Source organism: Fonsecaea nubica, assembly GCF_001646965.1.
Source record: "Fonsecaea nubica strain CBS 269.64 chromosome Unknown Scaff114, whole genome shotgun sequence".
NCBI classification, from domain to species: domain Eukaryota; kingdom Fungi; phylum Ascomycota; class Eurotiomycetes; order Chaetothyriales; family Herpotrichiellaceae; genus Fonsecaea; species Fonsecaea nubica.
The window spans coordinates 1-24,865 of record NW_019173787.1 but is presented as its reverse complement, the minus strand read 5'-3'; the positions used below and the strand labels follow the sequence as shown (position 1 = coordinate 24,865).

The window sequence follows — 24,865 nt, the reverse complement described above, 5'->3', positions numbered from 1 at the left end:
TAGTGATTTGAGGGATGTGATACAAGGGCTGAAGATGGTCAAAGAATCGAGTTTGATGATGGAAGCTGTAGAAAGACCAGCTCGCAGCTTGCCAGCGGTGACCTTCGGTGATGCAACAACCCAGGCCAAAACAATGGCAGCCTTGCCAAGCTCCGCGCTAGCCTTGCAACATTTTCCCTCCGGAGTGTCTTTAGCTAGAGCCTAAGCCTAGTGCCTAGGGGCCTAAGCACGCCTGGTGAGCCTCAGCTGGGCATGACTAAGGAAAACTGCGCCACCGCTGCGTCATGGCAGGGAATTTGGTGAACTGGTGCCCCCCCCCCTAAGAAGACAGATGCCCAATCGATCCGGGCTTACTGTCTATTGCCCATGCCACTTGCTGAGTGAAGTGCTACAGCTTGCGACGCCTGACCAGGCACCACAATAAAGACCCTTTCTATATCTTCCTCCTCAATCTCATTCTTCCTTGACCATATTCGCCCTCTCTTCGTATCTGACCCTTCCCCTGGGCTGTATAGAGCCCTCGTCTATTTTCCTTGTGCGGGCGACTGCCCCTCCCCCTCCTTCCACCATGGCGGCTATCCTCAAACTTCAGCGCAAATATCCCCAGTTCCCTCAGAACGAAATCTTCCAGTTGCAAGATGCCTTTCGCAAACTCGATGTCGACGACAAGGGCTATCTTGACGAGGCCACCGTCATCAAGGCTACCCAGCAGTCCGAAAGACAATCCTATGATGTAGTGAGACAGGCGCTGAAAGAGGTGGACCTTGACAGCTCACGGCGGGTGGAACTGGAGGATTATGTCGACCTGATCGCAAAGGTGCGCGATTCATCTCCTGCGCAACGACGCTTGTCCGTTGGCGCTCAAAGACCTGCGGCTGGCAACGGTCTTCCTTCCTCCTCGGGGCATGCTTCAAAGCCCAGCATCGGCGGAGGCGGAAAGATTCACGTTCAAGGCTCTTCTGCCAACGTTACGCACACCATCAACGAGGAAGAGCGAACCGCTTTTACCACCCACATCAATGCTGTCCTTGCCGGCGATCCCGACATCGGCCATCTCTTGCCCTTCCCCACCGATACTTTCGAGATGTTTGACCATTGCAAGGATGGTTTGGTCCTGTCAAAACTTATCAATGACAGTGTCCCGGATACCATTGATGAACGTGTGCTGAACAAGCCCGGAAAGAAGATCAAGACTCTCAATGCATTCCACATGACGGAGAACAACAACATTGTCATCGAGTCCGCCAAAGGTATCGGCTGTTCCGTAGTCAATGTTGGTGCAGGGGACATCATCGAGGTTCGAGAGCATTTGATCTTGGGTCTCATTTGGCAGGTCATCCGACGGGGTCTTCTGGGAAAGATTGACATCAAGCTGCATCCCGAGCTGTATCGACTTTTGGAAGAAGATGAAACTCTGGACCAATTCCTTCGCCTACCGCCCGAACAGATCTTGCTTCGGTGGTTCAATTACCATCTCAAGAATGCCAACTGGCCACGAAGAGTAGCAAACTTTTCCGGCGATGTCAAGGACGGTGAGAACTACACCGTTCTGCTCAACCAGTTGAAACCAGACGTCTGCTCTCGAGCTCCCTTGCAGACGCGAGATCTCCTCCAACGCGCCGAAGAAGTCCTCCAGAATGCCGAAAGGATTGACTGCCGAAAGTTCCTGACGCCAACTGCCCTAGTCGCGGGGAATCCAAAGCTCAACCTGGCCTTCGTCGCCAACCTCTTCAACACCCACCCAGGCCTAGACCCGCTCGAGGAAGGTGAAAAGCCCGAGATTGAAGATTTTGATGCAGAGGGCGAGCGGGAAGCCCGTGTATTCACCCTCTGGCTGAACAGTCTCGACGTCCAACCACCGGTCCACTCCTTCTTTGATGATCTGCGCGATGGAACGATTCTCCTTCAGGCATACGACAAAGTCATTCCCGGCAGTGTCAACTTCCGTCATGTGAACAAGCCTCCTGCGCACGGCGGCGAAATGTCGCGGTTCAAAATGGTGGAGAATACCAACTACGCCGTTGAATTGGGCAAACAGAATCGCTTCTCTCTCGTGGGTATTCAAGGTGCAGATATCACTGATGGCCAGCGCACTTTGACTTTGGGGCTGGTCTGGCAACTTATGCGCCGAGATATCGTGTCGACCCTTTCCGGACTCGCGCAACGCATGGGCAAGCGGGACTTGAGTGATTCGGACATGATAAAATGGGCCAATGAGATGTCCCGCAAGGGTGGCAGGACCTCTTCCGTCAGGTCATTCAAGGATCCCGCGATCACGAGCGGTATCTTCCTGTTGGACGTTTTGAACGGCATGAAAGCGAACTATGTCGACTACGATCTTGTTACGCCTGGCAAGACGCCTGATGATGCCTACGCCAACGCCAAGTTGAGTATAAGCATTGCCAGAAAAATGGGTATGTGTCCTCTGTGTCCTTTGGTTGAGATTTCTAGCATGCTCCCGGTCGAAGTGTTCCAGCAAGCATTACTGACAAAAGACTGTGCAACAGGTTCTACGATTTACCTCCTCCCCGATGATATCATCCAAGGACGCGCAAGATTGGTTACCACTTTTGTCGGTGAGTTCTGCTGGCAACGCATTTTTTCCTCGCGTCTGGTATATTTAGTGTCTAACCTGGATATCAAATGTAGGTGCCCTCATGCGGACGGCTGAGAAGCTGGGCGTCTAGATCGATCAACCTCCACCTCACCTTTCTCCATGCGTAGGGCAAAGCGATGCAATTGATCCTCGAGCGATGGCGCAGCTATATCTTCCTTGCTTCTTCAATGTATTCTTCTCTTCCGCTACCTAGGCCAGGGCTAGGACTAGGACCAGAATCGAGAACACTGGATCAGGGAATCGTCACAGGGCAGGTGAACACAGCAGAGCGAGTCGTGAAACAACACCCTCAGACAGGATAAATGGACAGCCACCTGCCCCTCTATTGTAGCGTGGCTGGGGAGAGCGGGTGGCCATGGACAGAGAGAAGGGGAAGACACTCGCTTTCTCTGCTTTGCTGAATAACTCTGATGCTCTGATACCTAGGCTAGGTAGAGCAGGACCATCTCCAAAAAGAACGAAAGAAAATGTGACTGGCCTTGTTTTCCCTTTCATCCTGCAAAGTTCGAAGTTCCAGCCTTTTAACTGAACTAGTGATCGAGCCACAGTTCACAAGGGGGTCTCCGACGATGCATTCTGCAAGTACGCAAGTTACGAAGTTCACAGATCAGATTCTGGTCTTTTGGTCTTTTTGCAAGAGACGTACTAGTTTGTTGTATTTTGGTTATAGATTGATCCATGCCGTACCCTAGCCGCCGGTATACATGGTCCCGTAGGAGACTCAGACGCTTCCTTCGTCGATACATATACTTCTTGTCCATCTACCTGATCAGAGTGTGGTAAGAGACTCGTTCAAAGTCAAGTCCCACGTACGAGGTAGAAGAACGAAGAAGCTCGCCGATTCGTCTCCGTCTATGGACCAGTAGCCACGCACAACCGAAGCCGGCATCAGAGACCCGAATAGATTCACAATCGTGCCGCGTCGCTTCTTTCAATGGGAACAACAAAATAACCGTCAGCATTAGCCTCCGCGTGGATATCATCGAGAAGTTCCCCGTCATCAAGGTACGGTGCAGGTGCAAGTATACAGGCAATGTAAACTTCACACTCACCACCCACAGGTGTCTGCCTCAAATCCGTACACCGTCTATTCGCCGCACCAACTACCACCCCAGCGGCCGCAGTCCCTCTTCATGCCACGAGCGAGGTGAATGGCGACTTACTTTCCATCCTTCAAATGCTCCTCAAACCACTGGATCGCAAACACAAAAGCATTCTCCTTGGCGTAAACATCGGCTCTCTTGTTCAAGTCCCCTCTTACGGCAAAGCCATGGACCACGCCGCTGTACAGGTTGATCTGGTATGGCAGACCCGTTTCCTTGAGGATAACCTCACTCTCGTGACGTTTCTCGGTCGGAAAAATCTGATCGGTCTCCGCGGCGGCAATGGCAAGAGGACCTTTGATGTCGCGAAGCTCATCAGCTTCGACGAAGGACGGGTGGGCGGTATAGCCAACGTCGATTTTCCCAGCGTCAGGGCGGAGGTGTCGAATAACATATTTCGCACCGAAGCAATAGCCTACACCGCCAATTTTCTGCAAAGTAGGAAGGTGTCAGCACATGCTCGTGCAAATAGGGGGCTCCATTGTTTCAGGGTTATCTCCATCTATCTTCTCTTGAACGCAGAGCAGCCTTACCTTGCATCCGTACTTCGTCCTCATTTCGATAAGGCATGCGTCGATGATAGGGTCGACGTTGGGCGGCAAATGAGCAGTGTTCTTGGGGTGATATCCACCCTTCATCCATTTCATAATATCGAAATCGCCAGGACGGTTGAGGGGAATCGGATCTCCGTCGAATAGATCGGGCATCATGACGAAATAGCCATTGGCGGCCAGTTGGTCTGCGATCAATTGGGCATTATTGAAGCGGTGACCGATCACATCAGTGATGCTACAGAGAGGAGTCAGATTTTTCAGTCCTAGAGCAAAAGAAATCCAACCAGATAGCTAGCAGACAGGGCAACATACATAAGGATGCCAAGTTCGGTGCTCTTGTTCTCAGGATACTTTGTGTAGATCTCAAAATCACCTAATCGAGAGAACTCGCCGGTAGGAGTGCCTTCGTGCTTGACGCCTTTGTAGCAGCAGGCTCCGGGGGGGTTGGAAGCCATCTCGAGGTGGGACAAGCAGATGAGATTAGATGTAAGATGTTTGAGAATGGCTATGAGTATCCGGACGGAGAAGGAACCAGTGCCGTGAGAAGACTAAAAGAAGGGCGCGGCAGGGACTTTATACCAGTTGGTCAAGCCTGGGAGTTCGGAAGGAATGGTCCTGCAGATTCAAAGATGAATATGTTAATCGCCAATGCCAATGTCACCATCGTATAGAATCACCACTAGAATCAGCGGGAAATGGCAGCGGGAAAAGAGGGGCAGTCGATTCGAGGGCGGGTGCCCGATCCGGCAGCCCCAGGTGCCGAAATCGCTCTTCTTCAGGAACCGACCGTTGATAAGCGGGACATGTGGGCGGACAGTGAGCGAAGAATTAATAGAGGAAAAGCACGTCGTCACCTATACAGGGAAGGTGGCAGCTGGGTGGATATAGTAACCAGCGAGCCAGGTACAACACCAGCAAAAACGGCTTCGGAATGCCTACGGTCCTCAATCCGACGCGCCCCGCTGGAGTTAATCGGAGATAACCTCAGGGTTGATGCTCGTTGACGTCAGGCGAACCACCGTTCACGCAAGCTACAGCATTTGCGCTAGTCGGTAAACAGAGACACAGATAATTTTCGGAACGCATGTGCTCAGTAGAGGCAGTGAGACACATACGGTATATACAAGTAGATACCACTAAAGAATGTACCTGAATGTCCTGCCATAGTTCTCTTCTCCCACATTCGTACCAGCCTCGCCACTCGTCGCCCTTTGCATCTCCGAACCGTCGTGCGATCCATACTTCCTGTCCAATCTCTTGTTCTCCCACACCAAAAGTGTCCTCAGTGACAGGGCCAACAATGCATTGAAGAACATGAATCCCGCACAGATGCTCTGCCCTTTAACATATCGCGGCTCTTGGGACTTGGGGAATATCCTAGTGCCGAGAAGTGGCCCACATTGCCCAACGAGGTTGAGGAGGATTATTCCCATTCCGCGACGACTGTCGCTTCCCTGGTTATTGACAACCCACGGTAGAATGTTGGCAATGGCGGGAAACACCCCGGACGCACAGAGAAACGTTCCGAAGTACCTCGGGGCTACCGCTGTGCACGTTGCCAGGAGGATATAACCGATCCCGCCCACACAACTTAGAAAGGCAATCATGAGTCCGCGTTGTTGACTTCGGTCCGCAATCCAACATGTCGAAATCGTGACAATGGCCGAGACAAAATATGGGGGAGCCGACAGCCCTTGTGCGTTGATGGAGGAGAATCCCATCTGATTGAGGATCGTGGGCAAAAAGACCGGTAAGGACGAGTAAGAGACATTGCACGAGAAGTACATCAACTGGATTCTCCGTCAGCAAATTCCGGTCGCTCTATCGCGTTGAGTAGCACTACCGCTGTAAACCATGCTTTGGCGTCAAGCAGGGTTTGCCCGACTTCCGTGAGCCTGACACGGTGTTTGCCTGCCTCCTGGTGACCATGCTGCCTGATGACTCTCGCCTGAGCAACCTCCTTTTCTTCTGCAGTCAAGAACCGAGCAGTAGTCGGGCTATCAGGGAGGAAGAACCAGGCCAAAGGAGCAGCCAGGATGGTGGGGATGCCTTCCACAAGGAAAAGTAGCCTCCATTTGGCAATGCCTGGGTGACCACTCGTGATTCCGTACGCGAGAGCTCCAGCGAACGTATTGGCGAGAGGAGCTGCCGCGAAGAAGATCCCGCTACGAAAGCCATGCTCGTGTCTGAGGTAGAAGAAACTGAGCAGGTAAGGAATGCTAGGCCCGAAGCCTGCTTCGGCGGCGCCGAGCAGAAATCGCAAGGCCATTTCCCCGCCCCATGACTGAGTGGCGGCTTGACAGGTTGCAATGATTCCCCTTACGACATTGATTAAAAGTCCCGTAGGTGGTATCAGAGATGCTCTTACCAGGCAAGAGTGATAAAGCAAGCCCAAATATGTGGCTTTCTGGTATCTGTCGGCGAAACACGCTCTGCAGACTCCCAGCATATTCACTTACATTATCTTCCACATGAAACCCTGTAGTTGACAGTCAGCATGACGGCCAGCTCAAACCCATCCGGCCATAAGAGCGCACCTGGAATTGGAACACAATATATGAGATGTAGAATATTGTCAACAACCACTCATATCGATTGCTGGTCAGATCGAGGTCGTCCTCCATTCCAGCAAGACGCGCATTGCCGATATTGGATCGGTCAAGGAACGAAAGTAGAACTGCAAACTGTCAACCAGTGGGTTATGTCAAGGAATACAGTCACGCTTCGGAACGAGAGCTCTATCAAGAATTCATCTTGGTAGACAGAACGAAGATAGGAGCTCCCCACTCAAGGACTTGTCTTTTACATCATTCACAGCATCCTTTGACTGGAGACAGAGCGTTCAGATGGGCGACTCACATAAGAAGGTAACAAGGGGAGTGACGTGCAGGTCAATCTTGCGCACAACCCTCCTCTCCAGTACAGGGTCTATACGCACACTAGCAACGGTTGACTCTTTGGCATCTGTGGAAATATCTTTCTCGGCATCAGTCGAGCTTGGGGGATCTCTTGATACGCTTTCATGAGAGACAAGGCCCGTAGGGGCCACACGTTGGGCTCTAAATATGCCCATAACGCCGGTACAGTACTTGGTGTGGACAAAGGAAGGAAAGATGGACAGAGGAAGAACGGAAGACCAGTCGTAGCCACCGAGCGCAGGAAGTTAGCACGTCGGGGTCGCATGTTGTCGGGGACCAAGGAGATTTTGTATCAAGCAATGAACTCTAGAGGCTAGAAGAGGGGAATTTGTTGAGTTTGTGTTTCTTCCTGGAGCTAGAGCATTCATGCGAGGTACATTTGTGGAAGACGACGGGATCTGGGCTGCAAGAAGTCCGGGATGACCACTCAGATCACCCCACGGGAGTGCGAGCCGTGCCGATCATGCCCATCTCGTAGGCTTCAATAGCTTCGAGCTGTGGCGGCATCATTGAAGCGGGAAGTAAAGCCGTAGCTGATTATGGACCTGCGTGATAGCAAATGCTTGTTGGTGGTGCTAGAGAAGCTTGATGAATCGAATGATGTGAAAGATGCTTGAGGGTGATGGAGACCAGCACCGACGCAGGCTTGGCTCTTGGCATTTGCTTGCGCCAGCCTCGTCAGGCACCAAGGCTCCAAAGTAGTTAATTACAAAATAATCTGTTCATGCCTGGAAAATGGCCCCCAAATCAAGTGTCTCATCAACAGGCATACTTTCGCACTTCTCCCAATGTGTCCTGGTACTCTCTGTGCTCAGGCTCCAGTCCCCAGTCCAGCGTCCCTGAATTTACGAGTTACAAAATACACAATGCATCTGAGGCGTCCCATCAATCCGATGCATTCTCTGTGCAACACCGCAAAGGCCTGCAAGTGCAATGGCCGAAGTGGTGGTCAACGATCAAGGATTTCGTGAAATAGTTCAGGGTGAACCCTTCTGTTATGGCAATCTCGATGTGGAGAATGAAGAGGTTCGTTTTCTTGTGTTGCAGCGACAACCAATGGGTGATGAACAGGGTGGACAAGACGGTCTGGTCAGCTGTACCATGGAGACTCAATTGTTAGGTCACGCCGACCCATTCATCGCCGTCCGGAATGCTCGAGGATACCGTTTGCTGGAGGAATTGATTCTCGTCAATGGCAAATGCCTCCTCGTCTCGGTTGCGTTACACAGGTTTCTTCGATACTTCAATAGCTCTGGCGACAAACCTATGAGGCTTTGGATCCGATACATATGTGTCGACCAGCAAAATGCGGATGAGATGGCTCGCTATTGGACCCGCGAATTCCAGGATAAGATTTACGAGAAAGCGAAATTGGTGGTAGACATGCAACATTTTCTGCGAGATTTGATGGACCAAGGAGTGTTTGAAAGGGTGATTGATTCTCGATATAGAGATTGGACCAAGAAGTGGCATGATCTACCAGATCAATGGCCTTTGCCAAAGGTCTATCCCATCAAGCTTGGGAGCAGAGTCTCCAACGACCAGCCGACTCAACCCTACCAATACGTGCCACTGGATACCGTGGCTGACGAGACCCGCATAATCGTGATCGACCCGAATGAGGACAAGCAGGCGCCGTTGGTGCTCCATCTGGCGCACTGTCCGCTTGCCTCTGACGTGGTCTACCACGCTTTGTCGTACACGTGGGGGAACGTGGACGATACCGTCGAGATCACTGTGATGGGCCAATTGATGCAGATTCGACAGAACCTGGAACGTGCCCTCCGTCGGCTGCGGCCGTCCTCGTCGCCACGTGCATGCGCTGTCTGGGCAGATGCTATATGCATCAATCAATCTGACATGAGTGAAAAAAACCATCAGATCCCTCGCATCGCTGCCGTCTATGATCATGCTGCAGTTGTTGTCTGTGACGTAGGCGAAGAGGATCAGTACAGCGATATCGCCCAGGACTTTGTCAAGCACCTCCAGGAACCTATGATTCGCATGGACGAAGACTATGAGTTCATAATCGGCAAGCCAGAGCGGATCGATCCTGGCGAAATTCCTCGACTTTGCGCGGCACTGTACCTCTTCCTGACCCGGCCTTATTTTCGGAGAGCATGGGTCGTGCAAGAGGTGGCCTTGGCCTCAAACCCGGTGATTTCCTGTGGGATGCGCAGTGGCACCGAATTCGAAGCACTCGAGACGGCGGCAGCCCATCTGAGCGACATGATATCGCGGGATCCAGATCTTCCTCAGAAAATGAAAGATGCGACCCCCGACTTACGAGACGTCGACCGAGCTCAGCTGCTCTACATTCGCAAGCTCCTTTATTTTCGCCACCTCCACATTGGCAGGAACCGCGGTGGATTTATTACACACGGCATCAGAGACACAGCGCCCGGATACCTTGAATCTGCAATCCTTGCCCGAGATTTTGAAGCTGCCATCCCACACGACAAGTTGTTCGCCCTGTGGAATGTCGCGCGCGACAGGACTGGATTGGACTTCAAGGCAGATTATTCACGCGCTTACGAGGATACCTATATGGACTTTACCAAAGCATGGTGTGCACACAGTGGCAGTCTAGATATGATTGCCGCCTCCGAATTCACCAAGCCGGTCGATCAGCACGGATTCTATTCGAAGGCACCTTCGTGGTGTCCGGATTGGAGCACCTCATCGCTCTCGAGCTCTCTCGTCCGTCGTGAGAGATTCCGGCCACTTCGCATGTCCATGCAGGATGACATTGATGGCAGAGTATACTGCACCGATGGCGGTCTCTATCAAGAGCCTGGGGAAAACAAATACTTTGAGTTCGACGGCAACACGCTGCACTGCATGGGCATCATTCTGGACAAGGTAGATGGTGTTGTGGCCAGCCCGATTGATGGTGTCCCCGTGGAAGCAGCGATTCCCGGCCTGGTTGGGTTTTGCAAAGACTTCTTCGCGAAGAACAATATCACCTCCTACGACGATGTTGCGCAAGCCGCGATAGCAATGGTGCACGGCGATTGCGTTGCTTCGTGGCCAAAGACAGAAGACGGTTCCAAGATGCCTCGGGATGAAGATTTCTGGACAGCACCATATGCTTGCATACCCTTCAAGCCAAGGTTAAATCGCGACCAGGACCCAAATCGGTCTCGCCACGTCCCCTGGTGGGGAGCCAACTACTCGCGCCTAGAAGCGTGGGACGTTGTCCGCACCATCATGCGTGGGAGGAATCTGTTCATCTCCGAAAAGGGATACATGGGTCTCCTACCAGCCTATGTCGGCAAAGGCAAGGGTGAGGGTGCTTACGACGGCCACAACGGGCCGCTCCACCTGGCCATCCTGGCGACATGTTCCGTCCCGGTCTTGTTGGGCGAGCACCCGGAGATCGCAGGCGCGTACAGGCTTCTAGGAACGTGTTTTGTGCAAGGGTGGATGGAAGGGGAGGTCCTCAAGGACCAGAGGGGCTGTGACCAGCCAAGCGAGTTTTGGGACGCAATGGCCGGCGCAGAAAAACTCAGGATCGTCTAGAGAGAACTTGTGAATGTTCTGGCCGGTAGCTAGCTAGCTCTTCACGTTTTGTCATGTTGGTAGGATCGAACGTGCTGAGACAGATAAGTATTTGGTAGGTATGTGAATCATAGAGGAGGAGTTCACAGAATACACGAACGGACATACATAACGTACATATGTACATACGTAGTAGCAACCACGTTACCACGCTACTCGGCTCGCTCTAAGTACCTATTATTGAAGAATAAGTCCGCTTGCATTTCTCCCTCTCTGCCCGTCTCACTCTCTCTCCCCCTCTCTCCCTCTCGGCCTCTCTTCTTGAAGGTAATATGCCTCGCGCACCAACTACACCAAGTCCCGCTCAATCTTGACGTCGACGGGGACGCCAAAGCCATGCTCGCCGCCGACGCGGTGTTTCTTCTTGCCGACCTTCTCCAGCTCGTTGACCAGCGGGTTCAGCGCGAGGGGCACGGTCAGGGGGTCCTCACGACGGCACTGGACGCGGAGCACGACGCCCTGACTCAGGCCCTTTTTGCCCAATCCATCAGCCCAGCGCGCGGCGAGCTTCACGCGCGGCTGCTGGACGTCGATGATGTGGCCGGCCGGGTAGACGGTGCCGAGCAGGCCGGCCAGCGCGCCCAGGTAGTTCGCCCAGAAGCCCTCCTGGTGGGTGAGGATGGCGCGCAGACGAGCCTGCAAGGCCTCGTGCGGAGGCGGGAGGTCGACGTTCCACCGCGCGCAGAGCGCCAGGGCTAGGATGGCTCGGTCTGTGTGCGAGATGCCGTGCGCCGAGGTCAGCACGCCCGTGATGGGTGCGTGCAGCGCTGACAGGGCGCGCGTCTCCTTGGGGAGAGGCAGGTGTAGGTACATCATGTCCGCCACGGCGCGGATCAGGGATGGGGTGAATGACGGCGGGAGGGAGCGGTCGAGGTGGTTCTCGCCAGGTAGGCCGTCCCACAGGAGGGCTGCGAGGTCGGCGGCGGAGGAGGTGCCGTACTGTGCGGTGGCCGCGGGTAAGGGATCGAGTGCTTTGATCGGCGCCTCGAGAGTGTCGAAGAGAAACCCTTCGCGCACTCCGCCCTGGCAGAACCGCACTTGCTGGATCATGGGCAGTGCGCTGACGAGGACATTGACCAGGAACGCCACGGCTGGGACCTGCTCGGCGCGCCGCTTGGAGATCCTGAAGACGGACTCCTCGGCCGCCACGGCTGTGATTTCCCTCGTCTGTTGGAACTCGCGCTTCGAGACGCAGAATCCGTTGATGATGGGTATGGGATACGGCGACACCTTGTGCTGCGACATGAGCAGGTATCCCCAACCCCGAAAGCCGCCGCCGGAGAGATACAGCGTGAGACCGCCGTGCATGGCCTTGTGCTGTAGAGAATCAGGGATCTCCAGGTCTTGATAAGCCTGGCGGAACTGGGCTTTCATGTCCTCTTCCAGTGCTTCCAGTGGCGATTGTACCGCGGATTTGGATTTGTGGTGACCGTCGTGATCGGAAGAGGACGCGGAGAGTTCTCTCAGCCTTCTGGTCATGGCTGCAGCGCCGTAGGGGAACGAGATGCTGCCCCTGGGACTGGTCTGGACGTGGCCGTCTTTGGCGATCATCCACGTTATCTGAGTGCTTCCTCCTGGATTTGTCGGCAGTCAGTTAGTCAACCAGTCAATCAATGACATTTAAGAATCTTCCTAAGCAGAAGTGGAAAGGGGAGGGATGGGCTCTCGAAGTACCACCCAGATCCATGACCAGGCCCTCGACCGAAGCAAAGCTGCTGGCCACCCCCATGGCGCCTATCCTCCCTTCAGCCTCCTTGGGCAACATGTCGACCTCCCAGCCCGTGGCCTCCTTGATCTGCCGCCGAAAGTCGGCCGAGTTTTCCGCATTTCTCGTGGCTTCGGTGGCCAGGACTCTGATGTTGGTCCCGGGCACCCCAAAGTCGGCGCATGCTGACTTGAATTTAGTCAGTGACGAAAGGACCTCGTCGATGGTGTCTTGGGGGATAGGGCCCTTGACACCGGTCGAGTATTGGGCGTCGAATAACGAGATCCCTTCGCGATCTTGGTAGACAGTGGGAAGGGAGCGGGCGGTTGAAGGTGAGAGGTCGGTGATGGAGAAGCGGATGCCATTGCTGTCGACGCCCCCATCCCGGGCACTGTCAGTATCTGTGTAGCCGCAGGAAATGGCGTAGAATATCGGCTGGAGGATGCTATATTACCTTCCCATGTCCACCAAGCCATAGAGGCTGCTTGGCGAGGGCGTGCGTAACATTGCGGGAAGCGAAATGCTGGTTCCGGATATGGATTCCAGCGATTCGGTAAATTCGGGAGGAAAAGGCACCACACCAAAGACGCGGCAGCCAGACGACAAGCAAGTCGCCTTATCTGAATCTTAGAATGGCGGAAAAGCCCATTTGACGATGGATGGATATTCTACTAGGGCTACAGAACAACATCTTGTAACAGAAGAAAATTCAGTTGAGGCGGCGGTCGATCCTCTCGTGTATTTTTTCCATGTCACGGCGCACGTGGGACTTTCTCACAATCTGTACGGCTGCCGCAGTTGATAAACTAGATAAACCACTTTTGGTCACATCAAGGCATATTGTGTACACATATCGAAGCCATCTGTGTCGCATTGCCCCTTTCTATCAAAATGCTGGTATACATTAAAGTTTTAGTATAACAATCAAGCCCGAACCTCACCCACTCCCTCCCGGAAAAAGAGGGATATACTCATCCTACGAGATCTCTTCATCTTCCTCAGGGTGGAAAGCGTCTCCAAAGGCAGAGCCCTCCATACCATCCAAGTTTAGGTCGTCATCGTTCTCATAACTTGCAAGCGCATCCCCAGCCGTGTCCACTTCCACATTATCAAAATCCCCTCCCATTCCGAAATCAGGAGTGTTCAGTGCTCCGTCCGGAGGAGGCTCAGCCTGAATTGGCTGTGGCTGATCAGTGCTCTGGCCATTGGACTGGTCCCCAGAGGCCTCGGCTACAGCATGATTTTCGGGCTGTTGATCTTCATCTGCCATCTCGGGAATTTCCAAGTCGTTCTGACCTCCATCTTCCCCAATCATAACCCATTCGTCTCCGTCTTGGTTGACATTTTCAACTTGGTCGTCCATACCATCCATGTTCACATCTGTGACAAGATCGTCCATTCGCGGAAGTTCTTCGGCTTGCTGGTTGGCTTCTTCAGGTTGCTGTTTGACCTCCGTAGACTGTGCCGTTTGGGCTTCAGATGGTGCAGGAAGTGCTTCCGCATTCACCGGGGTTTGCTGCTCGTTGGTGACCGCAAAGGTTTGTTGCTGCTCTTGCTTTGGCTCGTCTACCATATTTGCGCTCAGCTGAGGCTGTGGCTGCGGCTGTGGCGGTTGTTGAGCGCTGGAACTTCCTGCATTGGGAAGAGTTTGGATAGTCTTCTCTGGCGAAGAAACGACCGGAGCTGGAGGCTGGGGAGGGGCTGCAGTGACTTTGTTTCGCTCCTCCAAGCCCCCTCTTGAAATCAGCGTCACGGTATTGGTCTTTGTCAGCTTCTGGCCCATATCTGACTCTACTGTTTCCATGATGTCGTCAATGGCGTCTCGCGGGACGATGTCGGCATCGCCATTGGGACCATCTTTGGAGATACTTGGTCTCCCTGCCACATCCGGCGCCGTGCGCAACTTCTTCTCGGCAGCTGTCAAGGTCGTGGAGCGTCGTAGTTTTTCCAGTCTGCGAGCGTGCCGTTTCCTCATTTCTTCTAGCTCTTCTTGCATTTTGGCTAGCTTTTCAGAAGCCCGTTTGATGAAGTCATCAGCTTGGCCAGCAGGCAATTTCCCAACTCGTGGCGGCGGCCCATTGCTGGGTTCTCTCGCCGCCGAGACAGGAGCGTCGAAGAAATCTTTGGTCAGTTCTTCCAGCTGGCCCTTACGCCCAAAACCCAAGTCGCTGGGAATGATGGAGAGGGTGGGATATGGCGACTCAATTAGCTCCTCCATCCATTCATGGTGTTGCTCATAGCGAACCCGGCTGATGTCTCTGGGAGCCATAAAATCAAGCAAGTCACCACGAGAAACGTCTTCTTCCTCCTCCACTGTCGTGTCTTGGGTGATGCTGGCACCTCTTCTATGACCAACCCCAGGAGGAATTTGTCCTTGGGCAGGTCCTCTGGGTACCCCCGGAGGCAGGTGCATCGTGGGCCAATTTGATCTATCGTGCAGCATAAAGTCCTTTCTAGGTAGTTGCCCTTGGCTCTGAATCATGCGACGCTGTTGCAGGATCGCATGAACATGAGGCAAAATGGGGATGTTGGCGGCGGGTACGTGGTCGCGCGGAGAGGCTTTGGAGTAGTGAGTCAACCACAAGCTAGGGTCAGGGTTCGGGAGACCATGAGCTGGGTTTCCAGGAAGGAGGCGATAGCGTCTTCTGCTGTGTGTGGCCATGACTTCGCCCGTGGCTCGAAAACCCGCTCTTTGCAGAAACATTTCCAGAGTCTGACAAGAAGCATAGTTAGCGCGCTGCGATGAGTTTGATATTGTTGGTTACCTACATATCCACGGACTTCGGATTTGTACACATGCTCCACGTCTGCCCAAATGAAGCCGTCACTCGCATAGTTTGTGCCCAGGTATTCGAGGGGCTGCCATTCGAGGATCAAGGTGCCATCTGGCGGAGTGTCGATGAACTGCCATTGCATAGGCTGCAGGTCGCGCACAATCTTGGGTGCCTCCAGGAGGTATGCGACAATGGTATCGACTGCAGGATTGCTCGTAATTGGGTAACGATATTTGGAGACGAGATGCAGATGTGGTAGCTGAGGTGCGGGCAAAGGTCAGTTTAGGGTTGTTGGAAAGGAATCGAGTGGAGGATTTTGCAACTCACCAGCTGTGGCGGGATGCCGGCCGCGGGGTCTTTCATCAATGGGTTCATCTTGGAACAAGTGCGCGGCTCTCAGGGCGAGATTGTCGGTATCATGGGTCTCAATGGTTGTTGGGTGGTTGTTGCAGGACAGGGCGCGCCTGTAACTGCGACGCGATTAAATCTGGGGCTCAACTTTTGGAACGAGGCTGGGGATCTTGGCAACCAGCCTTATCACGTGCATGACTCTCAGTCTTTTGTACTGTACATATCTTCTTGGTACAAATTTGTATAGGCATCGCCAGAGCCGGACATCGTCTGTCATTACTTATGGATGGGCGATTGACCCCAGTGCTGTGGAAATAACCGTGCAAAATTGCTGGTCATAACAACTCCACCTCTCCCCTTTCCACGCCTTTCTTGACGTCCTTCCACCGAACAACCCAGACCTCTCCTCTCCTCATCCTCAGCACTACACTAGCACCTTCTTGCTCGCCCTGATCCCTCGCCTCGTCGACATCCCGCTCGTTATTCCACGTCCCCTCATTTAAGCATCTGACGACCACAGCCTTGGAGCCGTCGGGCCCTTCAATCATAGGCACTACTCCGCTGGAATCATCCAGTCTCCGTAACCCCGTCGGCAGCGAGTTCAGAAAACTCGAATCATAGAGGTCGCCTAGGAGAGCTTGATGATGCCTCAGAAAAGCGACTTCCGGCGCTGACATGATGACGGACGTCTTGTTGTCAGAGTTGAGATGTTGCGAGAGGTAATAAGTGGCATGCGAGGTCATCTTGGCGAGCCGTTGCCTGAGCAAACTCCGGACCAGGAACTGCGTCCGTGATAAGTCGGTCTGTAATATCGCAAGGACTAGATTCGCATTCTGCGTGCCGCCGGCTGGTTTCCCACCCACGATCCCCTCCATAGAATTCGAGTAAGTGTCCCCTCCCATTCCGCTCGCTAGGTCTTCAATGCGTGATATTTGTGCTTGGACACGCGCCATTACACGGGCCATTAGTTCTGTGGGATAGGGAAGTAAGTCCGGTGCGCAGCGCTCCGATGTCCATGCGCGTGTGAGGAGCTGGTGGTCGATGAAAGCGTCCGTGTCACTGACCGAATATGGGTGTGTGGGTGTTGTGGAGGGTTGAGAGCGCGACACATCTGCGAGAATGTCGGAGATATCAATGTCCATTGTACTCGGTAATAGTCGGACTCGAGTAAAGATGACTCTGTGGACCACTCCGCGAAGATTGGTCTCTCTGGACCCAGTTGACGCGGGCGCGGACGGCTGTGCTTCAGGATTTGATGTACAGAACAGTAAGGGCAACAATATCTCGACTGGACCCTCGACACTTCGGTAGTCGTTCTTGGACTGGAAGGAGTAGCCTCTGCCAATTTGCTTGGTATGTTTTGACGGCGAGTCTAATTAAGTGATATACATCAATGTAGGGGAGGTCTGTAGGCAAGATAATAGCGTGTCTGACTGGTGACCTAGAAAAGGGGCACGTAGATATTGCTAATTGCCTTAGGAAGGGAGTGAAGGCTACCAAAAATATGTAATAATAATAAAGCTAGGGTCTTAGTCGGGGCCCTTGAACCCTAAAAAGGCCGAAAAGGATCCTCAAAAGCACCTAAAGATAATACTTAGACAGGAGCCAAGGCTCTATTGAGTTAGTTAGTTACTCAACACATTACGACAACTGAGAAAGAACAAATATTCTACCTCGACCATATCATACTTGTATTAATTAAGTTCTACCTTTTGCAAAGACCATGACTGATTGATTGATGATGAGACAAAGTGATACAATCCGTCTCAGTACCTCGTAACAAAAACAACCACCAGCCACAAAGAGATGCACCCAAAGCAACATATGTAGAAACAATAATAACCTGATTATTCAGGTATGGATGGCACTTTCCAAGTCCCAGTTCAATCTCAAGCGTCCACGGATAATTCTTTCTTGTTTTTGTGTCCTTTTCTCTCCCCTCAAATGTAATGAATGTGGTTATCTCCCGGGGCATCTAGGGGTCGGTAACGATCGTCACAACCGGGTTGGTCACGGCAACGTCAGTGACCGGGCCTCCTTGCAAAATATCAAAGTCGCGCTCGCGGACCCATTGGAGTCTGTTGGCATGGAGAAGTGCTTTGGCTTCATCCTCTCGGCACTCCTGCACGAGCTGCAACGCTTGTTCCGCAATCCGTAATCTCTCAGGGGGTTCTGGTGCAAACCAGAATCGTCTTTCCACCTCGTCGGTTGGTTCCACAATCTCACTGAACAATGCGGCGGCTTCGTCGGGGTTTTCATGGTGCCGGAGCACATTGGCCAGTGTCAGGCGTATCCAGAGCAGCGACCTGTTGTTATCCTCCCTACTGTCTCCGATGCTCTGGTCGATGAGGTCCCGCAGAACCATCCTTGGTCGGTTGTAATATCCACGGTCGAAATCTATCAGAGACAAGACGTACTGCCACTGACAACCGCGCTCAAAGTCGGTGGTAAATACCTCAGAAGATTTGATCGCCTCCAGGACTTGTTTGGCAAGATCCAACTTTGTATTGTCTCGATATTCCAGCGCCAGCGACAGGGCAGTGTCGACAGTCAGATTCAAATCATCGCCGAAAATTTTTCGTCTCTGCCTCCAAGCATTCAACAAGGATTCTTCCGCCGTCGAGTGCTCTTTCAATTTGCGGCAGACCATGCCGAGCGCTGTTCGTGCCATGATGGACAATGGATGAGCATCCCCCCCGATGGGAGTCCACTCGCGGAGGATGATCTCATAATTCCTACGAGCTGTGATTAGTTCCCTCTGTCTTTCCTGCACATACCCTTGATAAAGTCTTGTCACTAGACCCTTGGGCGAATTCTCACCCTCCAAGCGTTGAAAGGCCTTTTCGGTCTCTTCGAGGCTCGCCATCGCCTCCTTGAATCGAGCACAAGAAAATTGTGCATAGCCTAGCAGTTGCACAGTAACGTAAACATCCAGGCTGTCCTGATCGTAAATTTCTCTTTGTATAGCTGCAACCTTTGACAGCTCGTGCTCGGCTTCCTCGAATCGGCGTTGCCAAAAGAACTCTTGTAGCATACTCGTTTTTGTTTGGAGCGTTAGTGGATGTCGGGCACCCAGACTACTTTCAAAGCCTGCTGCCACCGCTTCCTTGTACATAAAACCTTTGTGCCAGTCTCGTTGGGATCGCCCTCCAAGGTTGAAAAATTGACCGAGTCGCATGAATGGGAGATACGGGGCCACCTTGTCTTGAGCCTTTTCCTTCAATTCTTTCTGTAGCTCTTCATGTGGCTTGACAAAATAGTCCTTGATGGGTATCTTCTCCTGCGTGTCCTTGTCCAGACTGTCATACCATGTTTTGAGCATCGTCTGTACTTCCAATTGTGGCGCAATGCCACTCTGTTGCTTCGCCTCAAACAGATTTTCTGACCAAACGACACTCTCAATCCCCTCCAAGAATTGGGAAAGAAGACCGAGAACGTCAACTGGGGGCTTCCGAAGCGCCGACACGTGCTCATGCCAGTGAAGAACTGCATACTCGTAGAGAACCGACTCTTTCAGTGGTTGACTGTCGTCACTATCCGATACCATGTGAGGTGGCAACAGATGTTTCCGTAATAGCCGTAAAGCAGTCTTCCAAGAGCGGTACCTTTCGTTGGTCAATTTCTCCAGGCATTTTCTGGCGAGAAACAGGTCAGGATCCTCCGACCTGGCGTTACTGTAAATGTACTCTCTAAGAGTGGGATGTGTGAGGTAGACGTGAGCGGCTCGAACTCGCACGAGGGGATGGCACAGAGCATCGAGATCTACGCCCAAATCCTCATCGTTACGCGATGAGCCCTTAAATTCGGCATTGCTGTCATCACCATCAACCATGAGAAACAGGGACTGCAGCGTTAGAGGGGACCGCGTTGTGGCAAGCACCCGGAGAATGCACTTCTGCCGTTCTTGATCTTGCTCTTCGAATTTGCAAGCACTCTCCCTAATGACCGCTTCATATACTCGCTGCGGTTCAGTTGGGAAGGCTTTCAGTTTCTGTGTTCGAGTCTGAAGACTGGGTCCTTGACGGACATGGTCCAGGAGCAGATGCACCCAGAGAAAGCTTCCTGCGCTGTCTCTATCGATTCGACGTAGGATTTCGTGCTGGATTGATTGCAGTCCTCGGAATCGCGAGATCTCTTGTATGGCATACCGTTCGATATCTAATTTTGTCTTGTCAGGCGTCAATTCGATCATGTGTGAGTTTGGTATAGTTGGCTCGCCCCTCGACGTCAGGACAACTGCGTGGTCGGCATTTTCAGAGATGGCCGTTAATGTTTTCATCAAAAGGTTGCGGTCGTCGGTCTCACCGCATTGGTCCACCGCATCGATGATAAGTATCACCGGGGGAAGAATTGACACGATGTCTCTCGTAGTTTGGGCCAGTTGCTGCGTACCACACTGGCTGGCATGCCCAAATGCAGTGCGAAGTCTCTTCAACTGTATCAGCCCTGGAGCAATATCATGGTACGGATCGATCAGTCCAGATGTGCAAATTCGCAGGAGCATTGAGAGAAACAATTGGCGGATCTGGTCACGGCTGCGGCGAATCTCAGTCCCAAATGAAAACAAAAGTATTGTCTGATTTTCGAGTGCGCTGGCGAGCGTGTGGACCAGGACCGTCTTCCCCGAGCCTTGAAGCAGAGTTAGCACGGTGTCAATCGGCGAGTTTACAAGGGAGACTTGAACCAGGATCCCCCTTTATCCAGAGCGGCCACCTGTCAGCCGTTGCAGTCTTCCACTTGATCCATGTTGGATCCGACAAGATCCATTCGCACGTCCCTGGCGTGGGCTCAGTGGTTGGAGGCTCGGAAACTCCTGCTGCCGTATCTAGCCATTTGACCAGGTCACGTATCATTTCGAGTACTTTAGCATCTATACAGAACGCGTTGGGTCAGTAGGCAGTCCTGTGCTAGCTCGACTACCTGTTATCATGCATTACCTCGCACCTGACGGCTGTGATACAGTTTCAGCTGATGGAGAGCTATAGAACGGTCAGCGGTACTTTTGCGAGAAGTCCAACCTGCAAGGAAGGGCGAGATTGAACGCACATTGCTGGGTTTGATAAGTTTCAGCTTTGATATTCTGCAAAATGGCGGTCTGGTGCCTAACTTCTTGAAAATACACTTGATATGCAGCTCGAAGGTCTGTAATGCAGTTGAGGTCTTAGTGAGCGTCAACATTACGCCAGCAATGGTCGCTGTACGGAGTTGCCGAATCATGAACTCTTGCCCTGCCCCAGCCACACGGCCTTCCGGCCTTCCCCCCACCAGTGAGGCTGGGACAGCTCAGAGACAAAGTTTGTATGCGTCTAGTGCTTGCTCCGAAGACTCCATCCAGGATGTATACTCACCTTCGCGGAATTTTTTCTGAGCAATGATTTCGTCGGTAACCCTAGTCTCATGTACAATGTGTCCTGTTTATAACCATCAGCAACGCAAGTCAGATATTCGAGACGGAAAATGGCTCATGGATCCTCCTTACCTTGGTGTATGGTATGTGTAATGCGCTGGTCAAGTCGAAGCTCCAGAGCCTTGAGGTCCGAGAAGCAACGATTCAGCTTCAGCGAGATACTCCCTCTGAGCACGCCAGCTATTCCTCTTCGACTGATTTGAATCTCGAGACGGACGAGATAGCCGAGAATATGGGCAAAGTATTCGGCAATTTGATCCAGGATATCCCGATTTTCCTTAAAGGTGCGTGCGACTTGTTCGTAGATACCAGTACTTCCCGCAATCACCACCAGCGCATGTCCAATGTCGTCGAGAAATTGGACGTAGGAGGCTCCCAACTGTTTTGCGCGTTAACGCAGTTCGACTTTTAGAGGACTTGTCGACCACTGAAGGATTGGAATTTCTCACCTGCAAGCAGAGGCGAATGGCTCCCCACACTAGAGCTGCCACGACCGGTTGAGTCGCTACAACGACATCACCGGCGGGTGCACAATCGTTCAATTTGCGGATGATGGTGCGCAAGGTACTTTTCCAACCCCGGTCTAAATCATTCACGGGTCGTCGGTTGGCTTCGATCGACCTTGCCAGCTGTCCAAGAGTGCAGCAGTCGAATTTCTTGCCGAGCTCCTCAACCTTGAGCTTCTTTTGTCGATCTTTAGTGAGGCGGCTGTTGAAGTGCTATATGGTCAGGGTAAGGCTGGTTAGTGAGTAACACAATGACTCCTCAATGATCATCTGCCCTTCCTCTGTCCAAGGCACCCGTCCGGTGAGGCGGATGATCCTTTCACCCCTGAGGCAGAAGCGCCAGTAATGCCTGTTGGCTGTGCCTAGTCTGGTTTTCACTTGGCCGAGGCATATACTGTATCGCAGCATAATTGTAGAGGACAGAGGAGGGGCCCGGAAGGGGGGCCTCGAATGATCCCCACCACCGGCCAGGACAGGGTGGAAGATGATGAGGGATAAGGTGATACAAGTGAAACTCACATCAACCGCTTTGAGCCAACATTCTTCGACAACATCGGCGGTGTTTGGTGGCTTTTCTGGGGCGTTGAGCATCGTCCACATATCCACAGTGAGTCTGTGATACAGTCGAAGTGTTGTAAGATCATGGACGCCATGGATTCCTGAATGGAGGCAAACTGTGCGCTTTATGCTGGTACAGTGAGGCTCTTTGCATAGCATTCAGCCCGTTCTCACTCTCGTAGGGCAGCCAGTATTGTCGTGGGTGCGCGCGAAGACGTGGGCGCGAGCGTGGGTTCGGGGCGTGGCTCAGGGCTCAGGGCGCAGGCACGAAGGCTACAACAAGCCCTCCTTTGATCTCATCCCGTATGCCCGAATGCCTCTGCAATCAAGTCAGAGGGTGTATTGATCACAAGGCAGATTGTCTCTGGAAGCTCACCTGGTTGGTTCACATCACCCTCGCTGCTGCCCGACAATGCCTACCAGGGCGAGAGCATTGCTCCAATCACCAATGCCGACCCGCCTGACCTGGGGATCGAGAGCCTCAAACTGCGCCTTCCTCTATTCGCCGCCGAGGTCTGTCGAGTACTGCTCTTTGCTACTTGTGCGCCTTTGAGTCTTGTATTTGCCTTCTCTGAAAACCCAACACGATTACTCCAATTTATATTTCCTATTGTCAATCTCATCCGACCGATCTACACAGGACATACAAACAATGGCTGAATCGCCATCGGGTGGCCGTCACCGGCGTCACTCGCACGAAGCGGGGTCTCCTGTCAACTGCCCTAGCGGGTGTGGGCTCCGACACGAGCCTGGGACGGACCTGAATCAGGCGTCTTGCGACTGCGAAGAGGGCTACTACGACAGGGAGCAGCGAGTTTTCTATACTGGCAGCGATGTTCGCGACAAAAAGTCTCCTGAAACACGTCAAGAATATCTGGAGCGCATCGAGGGAACTCATGCAGACCCCAAGAAGAACAATCAGGGCGATTACTTCCTACCAGGAGATGGAATAAGATACGAGGTTCTAAGAAGTCTGAAGGATGACATATTTGGTGAAAGAGCTCAAATATGGGAGCACGAGCTAGTGGGTACACACCGATCACTTTATGTTCCCTGTGAAGCCTGCTCATTCACCCTAGAGTGGCCAGCGAGGCTGGTTGATTCGAGCCGACAGACGAAGGAATTATAGCTGGCCGGTAAGTTGCTGAAAGCAAATGGACAGTCCTACACATGGCTTTTGCGTTTCAGACTAACATCATCACAAGACCATCATTGGGCGCCTCCAGCAGCAAAGTCAGAGTCAGGACACTCCAGATCGAGTGAGGCGACCTCCAGATCCACGGCCAGCCATCTCAGCAGCTGGTTCGTCTGGGACCAGGCCGACCTCCGGTTACACTGCCCCGCTGACGACTATAAGGTACGGAACGCCATCGTAAGTTTGCCAGCCTGCCATTCGTATATACGCACCCGTCTAACAGTGTTGAAGCTATTCGTCACAGAGCGCAACGGGGTCATCGTACGCCCAAGTTACCCAGACCTCCGACTTGTCTGGCGTCGGGTCCGGCTTTCCTGGGAGCCCTCAAGTGAACCTGTACGCTCCCAGTATTACGCCTCAATCCAGCGCTCCAAGCTCTGAGACTCGATCATATGCCATCTCCCGTCAGTCAACGGCCCAACCTGGGAAGGACGTCCATGTACCGAATTACATACCCACGAGCCGAAGGCCAAGGGAGGCCCAACCGCTGACCACAGAGGCGAGCGACGGACGTCCCGAGAGGACTAGTCAGTATAGTCAATCTTCGAACATTCGCAGTGGGGTGCCTCGGGCCATGACAGACTCAGCAGATGAATCTACCTCGCGACGCGGGGGGTCAGAGATAACGTCGACATTGCCCACACGGCAGAAAGGGACAACTGCGGATGAAAAACAGAAGAGAAAGAACCGGAAGGGATGAAGACCTTTCTTTCCCTTCTAAAATGATACCCAAAAACAAAAGCCCGCAAAAAATGGGAATGGTTGCAATGGCCACGTTAGCAGACAACATGGTGTTGGCTATCTGGATGTAATAGAAACGGACACAGAACGATTTCGTACCGCTCAGCATGTCCCCTATGTTTGTATTACTTTTTGGATCTGGTCTGGAGTTGGGTAGGGCGTCTGCCATTTGTTTGTTTTTCAGGACATGTTTCGGGTTCACTTTGGAGGACAAGCATCATCGTCTGTCTCGCTAGAGGTAGCAAGCAAGAGTTAGTTCAGATCCAGAGGAGATTTACATCTCTAATTAGTTGCATTCGATGGCGAAGACAGTGAATTCTTCCCCAGAACCTTCCCCTTTATATGTGAATCCCGTTACATCTGCGCACCTAGGTACCTTGGTACTCGATAGGTGAGACGCAGGTAGTGCCTAGGTACCCCATAATTTAAACCTCAGTCTAACCCGTGCGACCCGACCCGCCGTGCCCGCCTACTACGGACACTACAGAAGTGACAGGGAAACTAATTTCTAGGTAGCGGAGACAAGCTCGAGGCTTGATCGAATGCCTATTGCTCCCTAGCAAGCTAGGCACCACTCCAGAGTTAGTACCCCTCGTGGCCTCGCCTACGATGACGATAACGATCACCTACGCAGTACTCGGTACCTGTGACTCGGTGCTTGGGCTCGGAATTACAAGTCCTTGGATAAGCACAAGTACCTACCGAGTAACCTAGGTGCACCCGTAAGCGGAGGAGGTTAGGGAGTGCTCTGGAGGTTCAGGCACGCCCACGGTATGCTTGAAAGCTTCACGTTGGATAGGCAAACACCCCCCTGCCCCCTTGAGTTTCTTTCTAACTGAACAAAAACTGCTCAGTCTCTCCCCCTACCTCCCCCC

General features: G+C 52.7%; 9 protein-coding genes across 9 annotated transcripts; 3 read left to right on the top strand and 6 right to left on the bottom strand.

Moving 5' to 3' along the window:
* Positions 1 to 568: 568 nt before the first annotated feature.
* On the top strand, positions 569 to 2,687 carry AYO20_10526 (hypothetical protein; the record flags this gene model as incomplete). The annotated part of the gene is made up of 3 exons (XM_022648783.1): positions 569 to 2,414; positions 2,508 to 2,576; positions 2,650 to 2,687. 3 exons carry the CDS (start codon positions 569 to 571, stop codon positions 2,685 to 2,687), a joined length of 1,953 nt encoding a protein of 650 aa, XP_022495225.1.
* A 1,089-nt stretch (positions 2,688 to 3,776) lies between these two features.
* AYO20_10525 (hypothetical protein) lies at positions 3,777 to 4,729 on the bottom strand (the record flags this gene model as incomplete). The annotated part of the gene is made up of 3 exons (XM_022648782.1): positions 3,777 to 4,151; positions 4,254 to 4,509; positions 4,587 to 4,729. 3 exons carry the CDS (start codon positions 4,727 to 4,729, stop codon positions 3,777 to 3,779), a joined length of 774 nt encoding a protein of 257 aa, XP_022495224.1.
* A 681-nt stretch (positions 4,730 to 5,410) lies between these two features.
* On the bottom strand, positions 5,411 to 7,347 carry AYO20_10524 (hypothetical protein; the record flags this gene model as incomplete). The annotated part of the gene is made up of 5 exons (XM_022648781.1): positions 5,411 to 6,064; positions 6,118 to 6,592; positions 6,734 to 6,753; positions 6,812 to 6,951; positions 7,134 to 7,347. 5 exons carry the CDS (start codon positions 7,345 to 7,347, stop codon positions 5,411 to 5,413), a joined length of 1,503 nt encoding a protein of 500 aa, XP_022495223.1.
* Positions 7,348 to 8,125: 778 nt separating this feature from the next.
* On the top strand, positions 8,126 to 10,714 carry AYO20_10523 (hypothetical protein; the record flags this gene model as incomplete). Its single annotated transcript, XM_022648780.1, has 1 exon — positions 8,126 to 10,714. The coding sequence occupies one exon, from the start codon at positions 8,126 to 8,128 to the stop codon at positions 10,712 to 10,714; it is 2,589 nt and encodes an 862-aa protein (XP_022495222.1).
* A 327-nt stretch (positions 10,715 to 11,041) lies between these two features.
* AYO20_10522 (hypothetical protein) lies at positions 11,042 to 12,965 on the bottom strand (the record flags this gene model as incomplete). Its single annotated transcript, XM_022648779.1, has 3 exons — positions 11,042 to 12,327; positions 12,428 to 12,849; positions 12,913 to 12,965. The coding sequence occupies 3 exons, from the start codon at positions 12,963 to 12,965 to the stop codon at positions 11,042 to 11,044; spliced, it is 1,761 nt and encodes a 586-aa protein (XP_022495221.1).
* A 469-nt stretch (positions 12,966 to 13,434) lies between these two features.
* Positions 13,435 to 15,607, bottom strand: AYO20_10521 (hypothetical protein; the record flags this gene model as incomplete). Its single annotated transcript, XM_022648778.1, has 3 exons — positions 13,435 to 15,171; positions 15,228 to 15,491; positions 15,560 to 15,607. 3 exons carry the CDS (start codon positions 15,605 to 15,607, stop codon positions 13,435 to 13,437), a joined length of 2,049 nt encoding a protein of 682 aa, XP_022495220.1.
* Positions 15,608 to 15,918: 311 nt separating this feature from the next.
* Positions 15,919 to 16,725, bottom strand: AYO20_10520 (hypothetical protein; the record flags this gene model as incomplete). The annotated part of the gene is made up of 1 exon (XM_022648777.1): positions 15,919 to 16,725. The coding sequence occupies one exon, from the start codon at positions 16,723 to 16,725 to the stop codon at positions 15,919 to 15,921; it is 807 nt and encodes a 268-aa protein (XP_022495219.1).
* Positions 16,726 to 17,558: 833 nt separating this feature from the next.
* On the bottom strand, positions 17,559 to 22,087 carry AYO20_10519 (hypothetical protein; the record flags this gene model as incomplete). The annotated part of the gene is made up of 5 exons (XM_022648776.1): positions 17,559 to 20,212; positions 20,932 to 20,994; positions 21,063 to 21,369; positions 21,440 to 21,709; positions 22,016 to 22,087. 5 exons carry the CDS (start codon positions 22,085 to 22,087, stop codon positions 17,559 to 17,561), a joined length of 3,366 nt encoding a protein of 1,121 aa, XP_022495218.1.
* Positions 22,088 to 22,706: 619 nt separating this feature from the next.
* Positions 22,707 to 23,949, top strand: AYO20_10518 (hypothetical protein; the record flags this gene model as incomplete). Its single annotated transcript, XM_022648775.1, has 4 exons — positions 22,707 to 23,078; positions 23,134 to 23,190; positions 23,260 to 23,426; positions 23,481 to 23,949. The coding sequence occupies 4 exons, from the start codon at positions 22,707 to 22,709 to the stop codon at positions 23,947 to 23,949; spliced, it is 1,065 nt and encodes a 354-aa protein (XP_022495217.1).
* Between the last annotated feature and the right edge of the window lie 916 nt (positions 23,950 to 24,865).